Genomic DNA, 15,404 nt, shown 5'->3' on the forward strand with positions numbered 1-15,404 from the left:
ACATTTTTGCAAGAAAGTAAGTCAGTGTGGGATGTTAAGTCATTATTTTGAGAAAGTAATTTTTGCAAGAAAATAAGTCATTATTACGAGAAAATAAGTCATTATTACTAGAAAGTAAGTCATTTTTGCTAGTAAGTCATTATGAGATGTTAAGTCATTATTATGAGAAAGTAAGCCATAATTACAAGAAAAAAGTCATTATTATGAGATGTTAAGTCATCACGAGAAAGTAAGTCATTATTATGAGATGTTAAGTCATCACAAGAAAGTAAGTCATAACAAGAAAAAAAGTCAATATTACGAGTGTCATTACGAAAAAGTAAGTCATTTTGGCAAGAAAAGTCATTATGAGATGTTAAGTCATTATTATATGTTAAGTCATTATTACGAGAAAGCAAGTCATTTTAACATGAAAAAAAATTATTATGAGATGTTAAGTCATTATCACGAGAAAGTAAGTCATCATTATGAGAAAGTAAGTCATTATTAGATGTTAAGTCATTATTACGAGAAAGTAAGCCATTATTATGAGATCTTAAGTCATTATCACGAGAAAGTAAGTCATCATTATGAGAAAGTAAGTCATTATTAGATGTTAAGTCATTATTACGAGAAAGTAAGCCATTATTATGAGATCTTAAGTCATTATCACGAGAAAGTAAGTCATCATTATGAGAAAGTAAGTCATTATTAGATGTTAAGTCATTATTACGAGAAAGTAAGCCATTATTATGAGATCTTAAGTCATTATCACGAGAAAGTAAGTCATCATTATGAGAAAGTAAGTCATTATTAGATGTTAAGTCATTATTACGAGAAATTAAGCCATTTTTACAAGAAAGAAAGTCAGTATTATGAGATGTTAAGTCATTATTAGGAGAAAGTGAGCCCTTTTTGCAAGAAAGTAAGTCATTATTATGAGAAAGTAAGTCATTATTATGAGATGTTAAGTCATTATTACGAGAAAATAAGTCATTTTTGCAAGAAAATAAGTCATTATTACGAGAAAATAAGTTATTTTTGCAAGAAAATAAGTCATTATTACGAGAAAATAAGTCATTTTTGCAAGAAAATAAGTCATTATTACGAGAAAGTAAGTCATTATTATGAGAAAGTAAGTCATTATTACGAGAAAATAAGTTATTTCAAGAAACTTTGTCATTATTATGAGATGTTAAGTCATTATTACGACAAAGTGTCTCATTATAGTGAGAAAGTAAGTCATTATTATGACTTGCGAATTAGTAATATTGTATTTCATGATAGAAATGGGGTTCCATGCTAATTAATTCAAGTAAAAGCTATAATTTTCATAAGATAATCTTTCTGTAGTATCAGGTTAGAACTGGTGAAAATAACCATAACGTTAATGTTTATTTTTACGCTACTTTTCTGGAAAACTACACTGTAAAAAGGGCTTAAATGGTCTTTTGGTGAGTATATTAAACATTACGACTATATAAAACAGTAAGTTTGCCAATAACGTTTCATCTTAATGAATTATAATTAGGCCTAATGTATATAAATACATAATATCATGATAATAGAGGTCGTGATAACAAAATATTTCACCTTGGTTTTATTAAATGCTAAAAATTAGAAGAAAATAATCATACATTTATTAACATTATGTAAAATTGTTATGTTGCTTTAGCTCAGTAGCATTTAAGTAATGTAGTGATATGATAATGCATAAATAGACAATTTTGAGGGATGTAAACACTATACCAATGCTCCTAATGTATTTCCTGTTTTATATTTTTAATTTCCATAGCTTTCAAAATACAAAAAGGTCTACATATTGATAATGTTATGACAGCTCTTTTAACATTAAGTTAAGATTGAATTGCCTCCTAAATTGTTAAAAATAAATAAATAAATAAGTGTTTAAAATAAAATGAGGCATTCCATAAATAATAATGATAATGGTTACAAATTAAAATTAGAGTTACAAACATAAAATAGATATGTTAATACATAAATAATTAAGTTTTAGGCCTGTGCTAGCTTTAAATGCTGACAGGCAAAGTATATAAGCAGAATAATCCATGCTTAGATGTGGATTTTCAATAACATGCACTATATGTCATGAATGATAATGTAGCCAGATTATCCCACAATGCTACTACAGTACTCAAAGTGTTTGAGTTTGTTGTAGATACATGTTTACAACAGAAAATGCCAACTCTCCATAAGTACTTTCGTAACTTTATCACTAGTTTTGGAATGTGACCCTGAAAACTGAACATGCTCCATGACACATTTTCCTACATGCTTTTGTTGCAACAGTGTGTGAAACAGCATATGGCTTTAGACTGACTGGAAAGTTTGCAGATTTTTTTTTTACATTAGAGATTTATTGCATGCTTTTTATTTAGAATATTTGGGGGATTTTATCTGTCCTGTGTTTATGAGCACTGCTTAATTACACTTATTAATTATTTGTTAGGAATATTGTTTTGTTAATAGCGCCCATGGTGAATTTGGAGAAAGTCCAGCTGAGCAAGCAGAACGAGACCTTGACAGAACAGTTGTGGTAAGTCTCTCAAATAATCATTTAATCAGTCATTCTACTCTTATTTGAGTCAGAATGAAGTCAGAATTATTAGCCCTCCTGAATTATTAGCCCCCCTGTATATTGTTTTCTCCAATTTCTGTTTAACAGAGAAGATTTTTTTCAATGCATTTCTATATAGTATAGTTTTAATTACTAATTTCTAATAACTTAAAGTGACATTTAAAGGCTTAACAAGGTTAAGGTTAATTAGGCAAGTCATTGTATAACAGTGGTTTGTTCTGTAGACAGTCGAAAAAAATTGCTTAAGGGGGCTAATAATATTGACCTTAAAATGACTTAAAAAAATTAAAAACTGCTTTTATTCCAGCTGAAATAAAACAAATAAGACTTTCTCTAGCAGAAAAAATATTATAGGAAATACTGTGAAAAATTCCTTGTTAAACATAATTTGGGAAATATTTGTAAAAGAAACAAATTCACAGGAGGGCGAATAAGTCTTTAACTGTGTTTATTTGTTCTGTTTTGATTCTTTTCCTCAGTCTGCTGGATAATTCAGAGGATGATGAACACCTCAGCAGCACGCAGACAGACTGTAAACATGACATACAAGCTTTTAATTGTCACATCCTGAAAAACACAAGCTTAAAGATCCAAGACAAAGCAAAAGCCCAGAGGAAGTTACTCATCACGTGTGTTGTGTGCTTGATCTTCATGATTGGAGAAATCATTGGTGAGAATGTGCACAGTTTAAGGCAAGACACTGCAGGTGAATAGGGTAAATTTAAAAAGTATACCTACTAGTTATAACTACACTTCCCAAGCGGATTGATTACATTTAGAATTGCAGATATTTGACTACTCAGTTTATTATTTTTATCTATTGTATTTTTAGAATTGTTATGTTTACATATGCAAATAATTATTTTATTTATTTATACATGCAAATTATTATTTAACTAAATATGTTTTAGTGTGTGTATATTTCGATCACAAAATTCCGAACATTGGATTAAGTCATGCTTTAAAAGTGTTGCTTCATTTTTTATTTAATGATTTATTTTCTTTACAAATTAGAGTCAGATGTTTTTACAGAATATGCATTACAATGACATTTCTGCATCATTAAATCATTAAAAATCATTTATATCTATCTATCTATCTATCTATCTATCTATCTATCTATCTATCTATCTATCTATCTATCTATCTATCTATCTATCTATCTATCTATCTATCTATCTATATATATATATATATATATATATATATATATATATATATATATATATATATATATATATCCATGTAAAACTGTTGTGCTTATAGAAATGCTAAAGATTTATTTGAGTACGATTACAGATGTTAACATCTTGTAGTGTTTTGATGCTCTGCTCTTGTCACAGGTGGTTACGCCGCTCACAGTCTGGCTATAATGACTGACGCTGCACATCTCCTAACGGATTTTGCCAGTGTTTTGATCAGTCTCTTCTCACTGTGTATTTCATCCAGACCTCCATCTAAAAAGCTGACCTTTGGGTGGCATCGATCAGGTGTGTTTATGTTATTTTTCATGCTTACCAATACTGCGTTTGATATAATGATAAGATTGGGAATACTCATTGTATTTAAATGAAATGTTATCTATTTGAATTTATATTAAAATACATTTTCAGCACCACCACTCCAGTCTTTAGTGTCACATAATCTTCCAGAAATCAGTGCAAAATGCTGATTTGATTCGTTATAGAAACATTGATTATCTTTGCATTTTTAAAAAGAGCGGCATTTATTTATTTATTTGAAATATAAATATTTTGTTACATTATATCGAAATACTTGTACTTGATGAATAAAATTAATTATTCTCATTTCTCATATCTTATCTTTCATTGGTCCAGAGGTTTTAGGGGCTCTTCTGTCTGTTCTTTCAATCTGGACTGTGACGGCGGTTCTTGTCTTCATTGCTGTACAGAGGATCATCAGTGATGATTATGAGATACACAGTGATGTCATGATCATCACAGCTGCATGTGCTGTAGTTCTCAATATCTGGTGAGTGACAATATTACGATTAAAGGTGCTGTATGTATGTTTTTAACTCTTTTAAAGCATAAAAATACCATCATATGTTTGTAGATATTTAAGAAACATGCTAAGTGAACACATTTGTTTATCTGAAAAACAATGCTGAAGTCAGATATTCTGCTTTGAAAATGTGCATTCTGTGTCAGAATGTCTTAGTTTTGGTGTCTATAACCAGCCCACTGCCAGTTTCCCCAATAATATTTCAGCACTCCATGATGCCTTGGGGGAAACAAGCCATTTTATTTCAGACTTAAGGCTACTTCAATGTATGAAATGTTGGTGCAGCCAAAAAAGCAGGACAGACGCTCATCTTAGTGTCGTCAATTTGTCAACCTGCATTTGCCTGGAGTCGTCAGAGGAGCGGCCGGGTGAAAAAGTGTTTCGAATTTGACCTGCAATACGGATGTGGTGAAGAAGGAGCTGAGCCGAAAGGCAAAGCTCTCTATTTACCGGTCAATCTAGGTTTCTACTCTCACCTATGGTCATGAGCTTTGGGTCATGACAGAAAGGACAAGATCTCGGATACAAGTGGCCGAAATTAGTTTCCTTCGCAGGGTGTCAGGGCGAACCCTTACAGATCCGGTGAGGAACTCTGTTGCCCGGGAGGAGCTCTAAGTAGAGCCACTGCTCCTCCACATCGACAGAAGTCAGCTGAGGTGGCTCGGGTATCTGTTTCGAATGCCTCCTGGACACCTACCTAGGGAGGTGTTCCAGGCATGTCCTACTGAGAGGAGGCCTCGTGGAGGACCCAGGACAAGCTGGAGGGACTATGTCTCTCGGCTGGCCTGGGAACGCCTCGGGATCCCTACGGAGGAGCTGGAGTAAGTGTCTGGGTAGAGGGAGATCTGGGGTTCTCTCCTAAGACTGCTGCCCCCTGCAACCCGGACCCAGAAAAGTGGATGAAAATGAATGAATGAATGAATGAATCAACCACTTGTTAGTTTGAATTGCGCTTATTCTTCTGACCCAACTGGCAGATATTATACCCCTGTTTTACAGGTAAAGGTTAAGGCTAGTCCTAGACTAAATTACTTGTATGAGCTTTCTTAAAGTTGCTATAAAGGGGAAGTTGAGATTGACATTTTTGCCATACAGTTGAAGTCAGAATTATTAGCCCCCTTTTTGAATTTTTTTTTCTTTTTTAAATATTCCCCAAATGATGTTTAACAGAGCCAGGAAATTTTCACAGTATGTCTGATAATATTTTTTCTTCTGGAGAAAGTATTATTTGTCTTATTTTGGCTAGAATAAAAGCAATTTTTTAATAAACCATTTTAAGGTCAATATTATTAGCCCCTTAAAGCTCTATTTTTTCCGATATTTTTTCTACAGAACAAACCATCGGCATACAATAACTTGCCTGATTACCCTATCCTGCCTAGTTAACCTAATTAATCCTTTAAATGTCACTTTACGCTGTATAGAAGAGTCTTGAAAAATATCTAGTCAAATATTATTTACTGTCATCATGGCAAAGATAAAATAAATCAGTTATTAGAGATGAGTTATTAAAACTATTATGTTTAGAAATGTGTTGAAAAAAAATCTTCTCTCTGTTAAACAGAAATTGGGAAAAAAAATAAACAGGGGGCTAATAATTCTGACTTCAACTGTGTCTTGATTTACATCCAATTGGAACAGTCCTGAAATTGTCAGGTCATGTCACCCTTCTCCTCTGACATGACACAAATGCAGGTTACCAGATTGAAGACACCAACAGGAGAGAATGTTCCTGATGATCAAGCCTCAAACTGTAAACTGATCAGCTAATGTTTACATTTGTAATATTTAAATTGTTTGCAGATAATAAAAGCACCTCATGTTGATTTTTATAACTCTGCATCCCATTTCGGAGGCTACTACTGTCCTCCAGAGGTCACATTATTGAAATGACTGAAATGAAATATGCTGTGTTTCCTACCAAGCCAACCCAGGGTGCTGAAATATAATTGGGTAAACTGGAAGCAGGTGGGTTATATAGACCAAGACAGACATTCCGAACCAGACCACACCTTTTCAAAGGAGAATAATTGACTTTAGCATTGATTTTTTTTAAATAAAAAAGTTTGTTCACTTACGGTAGCATCTTAAATATATATATATATATATATATATATATATATATATATATATATATATATATATATATATATATATATATATATATATATATATATATATATATAAAATCTGCCAAATATTGTGGTATTTTTGTTATTTAAAAAAGTGAAAAACTCTTATACAGCACCTTTAACTAAAAATAACTTGCAGTGACAGAATAGTTTCAAGGTGCAAACTAGTAATGTGTTTTTTTAAGTAATTTTTAGTAAATGCTGCTTAATTACCTAATTTAGTGAAGACCTCGTCCTGGTTTAAGCTGCTATATGCCCTGTTTGTCAAACAGGCCATGTTTGACAAGCAAAAATTCACTTAACTTTTATACACTTAAAAAAAAAGACTTTTAATATGAATTTACGGGCACACTTTACAGTAACATTTCATTAATGTTTGTTCATATATTCACTAACATAAACTGAAAATGAGCAATCCTTGTACTTTTAATAATCATATTTCAACATTTACTGATGCGTTATTAAAATCAAAATGCATGCTTGCTAACATTTATTGCACTGTAGGTTACCATGAACAAACTATGAACAACTATATTTTGATTATCGAACATAAATTAATAAATACTGAAATTAATGCATTGCTCATCATTTATGTTAGTAAATAGAGTAAATAACATTACCTAATACAACCTTACTGTAAAGTGTTACTTAATTTGCTTTAATGTAAATATATCTTCATTTGAGAATGTTTAGATATCCGTACATGAATATTTAGAAAAAAACAGTGTTTGTGTGTTTGTTTCCATCAGTTTGGCAGTGATTCTCCATCAATCTCCAGTCGATCGGGTTGGTCATTCTCACAGTCAGACAGAAGAGCACAGAAACACCAGCATTAGAGCCGCTTTCATTCATGTTCTGGGAGATTTACTGCAGAGTTTTGGTGTTCTGCTGGCTGCCATTATCATCTACTTCAGGGTATGTATATTATCATTACTGACGTATACAAAGCTTCTCAGATGGATACTAATGTGGACATTATGTGGTGGTGTAATATATATATTTAGGGTTGTTTAGGGCTTGGCTGTTCAGTTCCAAAACATTATTTATGGTGTATTTTGAGCTGAAGATTCACATACACACTCAGAGGCTTGTAAAAAGTGGCATAACAGGTCACCTGTAATACAAATACTAATAATAATTAGTTATGTTCAGATTTCCTGTCTAAAATGTGGCTTCAAAACCAAAGTACATGCTGAACTGCAGTTTTTTGATGTACAGTGACTTCTCTGATTGTATTGATGATAAGACAAAAGTAGTGAACAGCACTATTAACTATTGACTTGTTCTACTAAATGATAATTCTCATCTAATATATGATACTTCATTATCTTGTGCAGGAAATATTTTGTCAGAAGCTCTTTGACCTAAAAGATTTATTTAAGGTTTCCTTGAGATTTTAAAATATCATATTCAATATTTATTGTTATTAGGTGTATAATCTTCAGTTTTATATTGTTAATATAAACTACTTCACAGTCCAAATGCATGAATTGAACTAAATTGGCCGTAGTGTATGTATGTGTGTCAGAGTGTATGGGTGTTTCTCAGTATGTGTGGCTGGAAGGGCATCCTCTGCATAAAACATATGCTGTATAAGTTGGCGTTTCATTCCGCTGATGAATAAGGGACTAAGTCGAAGGAAAATTAATGTATAAATAAATTCACAAGCCAACATAATATTGGTGAACTTTAACAGGATATGTTACATAATAATGAAATTTAGTCACCAGGAAAGCTGTAGAAACCTGTAACAATTTCTATAGTAGGAAAAACAAATACTATGGAAGTCAGTGCTTCCAACATGTTTTAATATAACATCTTCTGTGTTCAACAGAAAAAAGAAACTCAATCAGGTGAAGGGAGAGTAAATGATGACAGAATTATCAGTTTTGAGTTTTGGTTTTTCAGTTTTGATCTCTTTAAATGGGACCTATTATGCAAAAATCACCTTTACAAGGGGTTTAAACACAGTTGTGTGGCAACTGTGTGAATATAACCGGCTTCTAATGGTAAAAATGAATTAATACATTTTTTTTACAACCACACTTGATAAAAACAGTCTGCAGAAAGACTTTGATTGACATTCTCCCTTTGTACATGTCATCAGAGGGGGAAAGCCCCGCCCATAAGTGACCATCTCTCCCTCATCAGCATAGTATGTTAGTCTTGTTTTTGAATCTGCCATTATGCTGGCACACAGGCATTTGTAGCTCCGCCCTCTTTTGAAAAGCACAATCTCATTTGAATTTAAAGCGACAGTCACCAAAAGTGCACAGTTAGGATCAAAGCCTAAAAGGGGTCAGTTTCAAAGAGTTATAAAACATTATCTGTGTGGTATTTTGAGCTGAAACTTCAGATACACACTCTAGTGACATCAATCAGAGACTTAGGCCCCGTTTACACTAATATGCTTTAGTTTTAAAATGGCGTTTTAGAACGAAAACGATCCACATCCACACTGGCATTTACCTAGCATTTCTGAAAAGCTCTCCATCCACACTATACCGTTGAAAACACACATCACGTGACCCCACACACACTCTGGCATGTGCTGCAGAGCCCCAGGCAGTCTGTGGGTGCTTTGAGCACACCTCCCAAGGTGAGAGAAGAGCACGTCGGACAGTTCATCAAGGATCTACCGCTGGACCCTCATCTCACTATAGTTGTTAAACGCGATATTTAATTCATCTTGTCTCTATTTAACAACTCTTCAGTATTTTAAATCTGCTACTTGCTCTCAGGTAACGTGTTTTTCCTGAGCACAAAGATAAGTTAATATATTAATTTATGTAACAACGTACGCTGGTTCTGCACATTGAGCGATTGCATGCCTTTATTTCCTATACTGTATAAGCTTATTGTATTATTAATTGCCATTATTGATTATTAAAACTGATATTCAACAAAAGAGACAGGACTGTTTTGTACCGTACTTTTCAATAAAAATGAAAGGAGGCAGTTATGTTATAGGCTCTGTTTTGTTATAAAAAATGCATACAGTAAAGATGAAGGTCATATAAATATGTAGCTACACGAACATTTTTGGTGTCTATGAAGTTGTCAAACTGAAAATAGGCAGTTCCTTATATCATGTTTTCATTTTATTGTTGAGATGAAATGAAAGCATGAAGCAGAGTAGCCTGCGTAATGTAAATGACATTATAAAGTACACTGTTCCCTTTGAAGATTTATTCGACGTGTCCTCGGGAGTTTGTTTTCGAAATCAAACTTGCGGAGTCTGAACTTTGAAAAGGATGCAAGACTGAACTTTGTGTGTTTAATATTGAGAAAAAGCCCCAATCAGATTGTTTTTAGACATCTCCGTTTTCCCTCATCCACACTGACAGAGCAGCAGTGTTTTAAATCCAAAACTGCCTCTTCAGTGTTTCCAAAATGCTCTGTTTTCAGCGCTCAAACTCTGGGGTAGTGTGGACGGAAGACGTAACCGTAGCAAAACATGAAATGAAACAGCTCCTTTAAACTTTGACTTTTTGAGTGTTTGCAGAGCCAATAGGAGAGGTGGAGGCATCGCTGCCCTGTTTAAAGATGTCTATGAGTGTAAACAAGTGTCATTTGGTGACTTTTTGTCTTTTGAATATCTGAGTATAGCACTAAAAGGTGCTCCACGTATCTTACTGATCATTATCTACAGACCTCCAAAATATTCTCCAACTTTTATTGATGATTTTACAGAGCTGTTATCAATAGTAACCTCTGAATTTGACTATTTTACCATTGCTGGGGATTTTAATATTCACATTGATAATCCAGAAATCAATGCAAAATGTATTAGTGTTAACTGGGCCTTATTTTACATCACGTAAAAAGGGGCATAATAGGTCACCTTTTATATACTGTAATGACATTGACTTTTTAAATTGTGATTTACACGCGTGAAATACCTTTTAAACCACTGCATATGCAATAAACCAAATGCATCCATGTTTTTTTTTTCTCTTCAAACAGCCTGAATGGAAAATAGCAGATCCCATTTGTACTTTCCTGTTTTCGATACTTGTGCTCACAACAACCTTCACCATCCTGAAGGACATCCTCAAAATCCTCATGGAAGGCAAGTGACGGGTTGATTGATCCTCAGATGATCATAAATGGTTGACATGTAAAATGATTGTAAATGTTTAACTTGAAGGAGTCCCACACGGTGTTGACTTCGACTCAGTGAATGATGTTTTGCTGTCAGTGGGTGGAGTCAGATCTACACACAGTCTGCACATTTGGGCTCTTACAGCGAACCAATCACAACTCTCCGTTCATGCAGTCATAGGTAAAACACATGCACATGTAAATACGTCACACAACATGGCTTTTTAAAAGTCCCGTGAAGTGAATTTTGAAGTCAAATTTGATGTAATCTCAACTGAAAGGTCAGGACATTGAGTAGCTCCTCTTCTTTATTAAAAACAGCCAATAGCATTTTGTTTCATCAGAGCTCTGCCAGTGCGAGTGGTTGAACTCAAGCGCATCAAATGAAAAGCAAATTGAAGCTTCTTGAAGGGGGCGGGGCATGTCAGATACTAGAGAGCATATGATTGGCCAGAAGATTAGATGAGAAACTGAAGTATGGTGATGTCAAAAAAAACCTTGATCCATTTAGGCGGAAGTGACAAACTGCATAGCTTTGGATATTTATATCTCTTCAATGCAAATTTTGTCACTGTTTTGAAGCACACAAGATTAGAGATATCCTTACATATAGACTAACATATAGACCAATTACCAACCTACGTCACGCATGACGTCACACGGGTCCCCGGTTGCAAAAAAAGACAGGCTGCAATAGTAAACATGTCATGTTGTGCCAAATTCGTCCAAAAATAGAAAACTTAACTTTTACCACACACCACACTGTTTTAATGCCAACTGCAGACGTCTTTGGCTTAAAGGGAGCTGAATGAAGTGAGGACCTAGTTAGAAATGCAGGACTCTGCAGTTCTTATGTTATATCAGGTAAGTTTACGCTATGCTGGATCATACACATTACTCGTTTTTGATTGCAGAAATGATTTCAGCAAAAACAGTTACATATGGTTAATTAAACTGCGGACACTGAATGCTCAGAATGAAATGAGAAAGTGTAAGTTATTAGATTCATTCTGTGACAACTTGTGATATTGTTATTCAGGTATTGTCTGAAATAACCTGCAAGTGTGACTTGAAAACAACATTAACACTGTTTATTTGACTGTGAACAATCTTGTATTTTGATAGTCATTGGCTGCTAATAATATTTCGCTATTTAGAGTTTGCAAATAATACTTTAATAAAATTATATTATTAAGGAGAAAGTCCGAATGTGCGAATATAAAACCAACTTTACCTTTATGTGTAAGTTCACACACCCTGCCGTACAGGTGTAGTTCACTGTCAGAATGCTGTCGTTTTGCTTGTTGATGATTATCCAGGCCTTGTACAGCTCCTCTGTCTTTGGCTAGGCAGAATCTCGGTTTTTAGCTCTACATAGTGTTGAATCTGGTCATCATGGAGCCTTATTTCTTACACATGACCACACAGAACAACATTGTTTGCATCCAAAGACTTGTAGATCTTTAACTTCTCTCTTGTAAAATCACTTGGAGCTTCAATGAGATTTTACATTTCGGATTGGATGCTTGACCATTTCGTCTTATCCAATATTCATTAGGAGAGTGCTATCGCAAATGGATTTGTCAGACAAACAGCGCTCATATTAACGTTAATTTTGCCGAATCACTGTGCTTATCACTGGGTGGCGAGCTGTTATAATACGCTGAAAGCATTATGTAAATAATATATACTATGTAATCAATATAGTTTATTTCTAAGACAACAACAAATTCTGTACCGCATCGGATCTCATTCTCTGTAAATGCTAGCGCTCGCGTTTTATTTTCTGGCACCTCCCTGCGTGCGCATCCTGAATGTTTTCAAGCATGGTAATTAGTCTATAGATTCTAACATCTAAAAAAACTATTTTCTGCTTAATACGAGTGAAGATATTTAGATCAATGTTGGAAAACAAAGTTGATGGTCGTCATATACTTCTAAATGCAAAAAATATACTATGGAAGTCAATGTAGACCAACTGTAATGATCAATTATCAGTAATGATAAACTGTGGTTTGATTAGCGATGTTATAATTAATGTCATACTTTGTGTTCAGCAGAAGAAAGAAATGCATAAATGGGAGCACATTTTCATTTGTTGTGTGAACTATTTCTTTAACTCATTCAATTGATGTGTTTTCCAGATGCGCAATCTGACCCACAAGCTGTACTGGTGGACATGACCAAACTTCTGCAGACTGAATATGCATTCACCAATATCACCATTCAGATCGAAGCTTATCCAGAGGACTGACTTGCAATTTTGACTTGACATAATAGTTAATATACACATATATGCTCAATATTGTAAGTGAAACTCACATTTTGTTATTGGTGGACAGTACTGCACACCTGGAAAGAAAGTATTATAAAGGGACTTACTGTAAATATGAAGATCTTGGAAATAAGAGCATTTTTAGCTTGCTAATTTTCTAAACACAAGCTCTTGTCTTAATGACTCATTGAATCATTTGTTCAAAACGAATAATTCATTACTGCTATTATGTATAAAACGTTGACGCCATCCAAAAACAGGAATCAATCAGTACAGTGTTTCTCCATTTGTGTTTGTTGAAACAGACAGTACTGTATCTGAAATGTAACTTAACCCAATATTCACTCTTGCATGTGTTATATTATAGAATTATATCATGTTTTATAAATATACACATACTGTACAGGAATATTTTTTGCTTTCAAAACCTAAATTATAGTAATTTTGACTACTTTCTAAATGGCTTCCTTCATCACATGGTCAATAATTAATCTTAGACTATCAAGATTTTATTTTATTTTTTTACTTCAAAACATTGACGACCTTAATCAAAACCAGTTGAACAAACCTCGAGTTGCAGAGTAAGATTCAGGTTGACAAAACCAAACAAATCCTAACTGGTAAGTGGTTTCACACTTAATATAAACTTTCTCTGTTAACTCTGTTTAAGGCTTGATTAGCTCTGGACTGCAATCACCAAATATCTAAACGTAAATTTTAATTTAAAGCTATTACTAATATTAATTGACAATTCAAATCTATTCGAATATTTTCATTCATTCCATCAATTTCATCCGCTTTTCAGGGGCCGGTTCACAGGGGCAGCAGTCTTAGGAGAGACTTCCCAGACTTCCCTCTCACCAGACACTTCCTCCAGCTCCTCCGGGGGGATCCCGAGGCGTTCCCAGGCCAGCCGAGAGACATAGTTGCTCCAGCATGTCCTGGGTTTTCCCTGAGGCCTTCTCCCAGTGGGACATGCCTGGAGCTCCTCCTCCTCATTTCGGCTGCTTGTAGCCAAGATCTTGTTCAAATATATTATTCAAATATAAAACAAATAATTAATTCTTGCGAAAATCTCTATACAAATAAACCTAATTTGAATTTCATATCATATAAATTAATAGCAACAGAAGAAAATTGACTCAAATGTTCATTCATTCATTTTCTTTTCGGCTTAGTCCCTTTATTAATCAGAGGTCACCACAGCGGAATGAACCGCCAACTTATCCAGCATATGTTTTTATGCAGCGGATGCCCTTCCGGCTGCAACCCATCTCTGGGAAACATCTATACACACTCACTCACACTCATACACTACGGACAATTTAGCCTTACCAATTCACCTGTACCGCATGTCTTTGGACTGTAGGGGAACCCGGAGCACCCAGAGGAAACCCACACAAACACAGGGAGAACATGCAAACTCCACACAGAAACGCCAACTGACCCAGCAGAGGCTCGAACCAGCAGCCTTCTTGCTGTGAGGCGACAGCACTACCTACTGCGCCACTGCGTCGCCGACTCAAATGTTTTTGTGTAAAAAAAAAAGTTACAATTGGAGCAAAAAGACACGGGGTGGCATTATAGCATCAAATATATGAGTCACTTAGTTTACTCACAGCTAATTGGTCCAGTTTGGGTTTGCGATTTCTAACCCAGAATAAAAACTAGCAAATTACCGTGGTGACAGAACCTGATTTAAAACAACTCAGCATCTTGAGCCCAAAAAAAAACAACAGATTGTTCAAACTAAACGTGAACTTACCTTGGGAAAAAGTCAAACCGGCTTTGTTCAACAGGCCTCAGCTTGCACATCAATAAAACAGCAATTTTGATATTATGACAGACAATATTGCACACTCCTTGGAAAACTGGCAAAAATCATTACTCTAAATTAACCATAAACTAAATTTGTTCATCATAAAAGAATTAAGATATCCACTAATTTAGTTCTTTAAGACATTTCATAGTTTCATTTAGGGCAACACTAAATGTAATTCAGTGGTTAGCACTGTCACCTCACAGCAAGAAGGTTGCTGGTTTGAGTCCCGGCTGGGTCAGTTGGCATTTCTGTATGGAGTTTGCATGTTCTCCCCATGTTGGCGTGGGTTTCCTCCGGGTGTTCCGGTTTTCCCCACAGTTCAATGACATGGGCTATAGGTGAAATAAATAAACTAAATTGGCCATAGTGTGTGTTTGTATGTGTGAACGAGAGTGTATAGGTGTTTCCCAGTGCTGTGTTATCTGGCTGTGTTAAACATGCTGGATAAGTTGGCAGTTCATTCCACTG

The 15,404-nt window shown here is 34.5% G+C and overlaps 1 protein-coding gene across 1 annotated transcript; it reads left to right on the plus strand.

The window, feature by feature from the left end:
• Positions 1-2,296: 2,296 nt before the first annotated feature.
• LOC130244667 (proton-coupled zinc antiporter SLC30A2-like) lies at positions 2,297-13,459 on the plus strand. The gene is made up of 8 exons (XM_056477188.1): positions 2,297-2,536; positions 3,058-3,248; positions 3,922-4,068; positions 4,417-4,570; positions 7,485-7,650; positions 10,702-10,807; positions 10,886-11,020; positions 12,984-13,459. Exons 1-8 carry the CDS (start codon positions 2,475-2,477, stop codon positions 13,091-13,093), a joined length of 1,071 nt encoding a protein of 356 aa, XP_056333163.1. The 5' UTR covers positions 2,297-2,474; the 3' UTR covers positions 13,094-13,459.
• Positions 13,460-15,404: the final 1,945 nt, after the last annotated feature.

This window comes from Danio aesculapii, chromosome 17 (genome assembly GCF_903798145.1).
Source record: "Danio aesculapii chromosome 17, fDanAes4.1, whole genome shotgun sequence".
In the NCBI taxonomy this organism is placed as follows: Eukaryota; Metazoa; Chordata; class Actinopteri; order Cypriniformes; family Danionidae; genus Danio; species Danio aesculapii.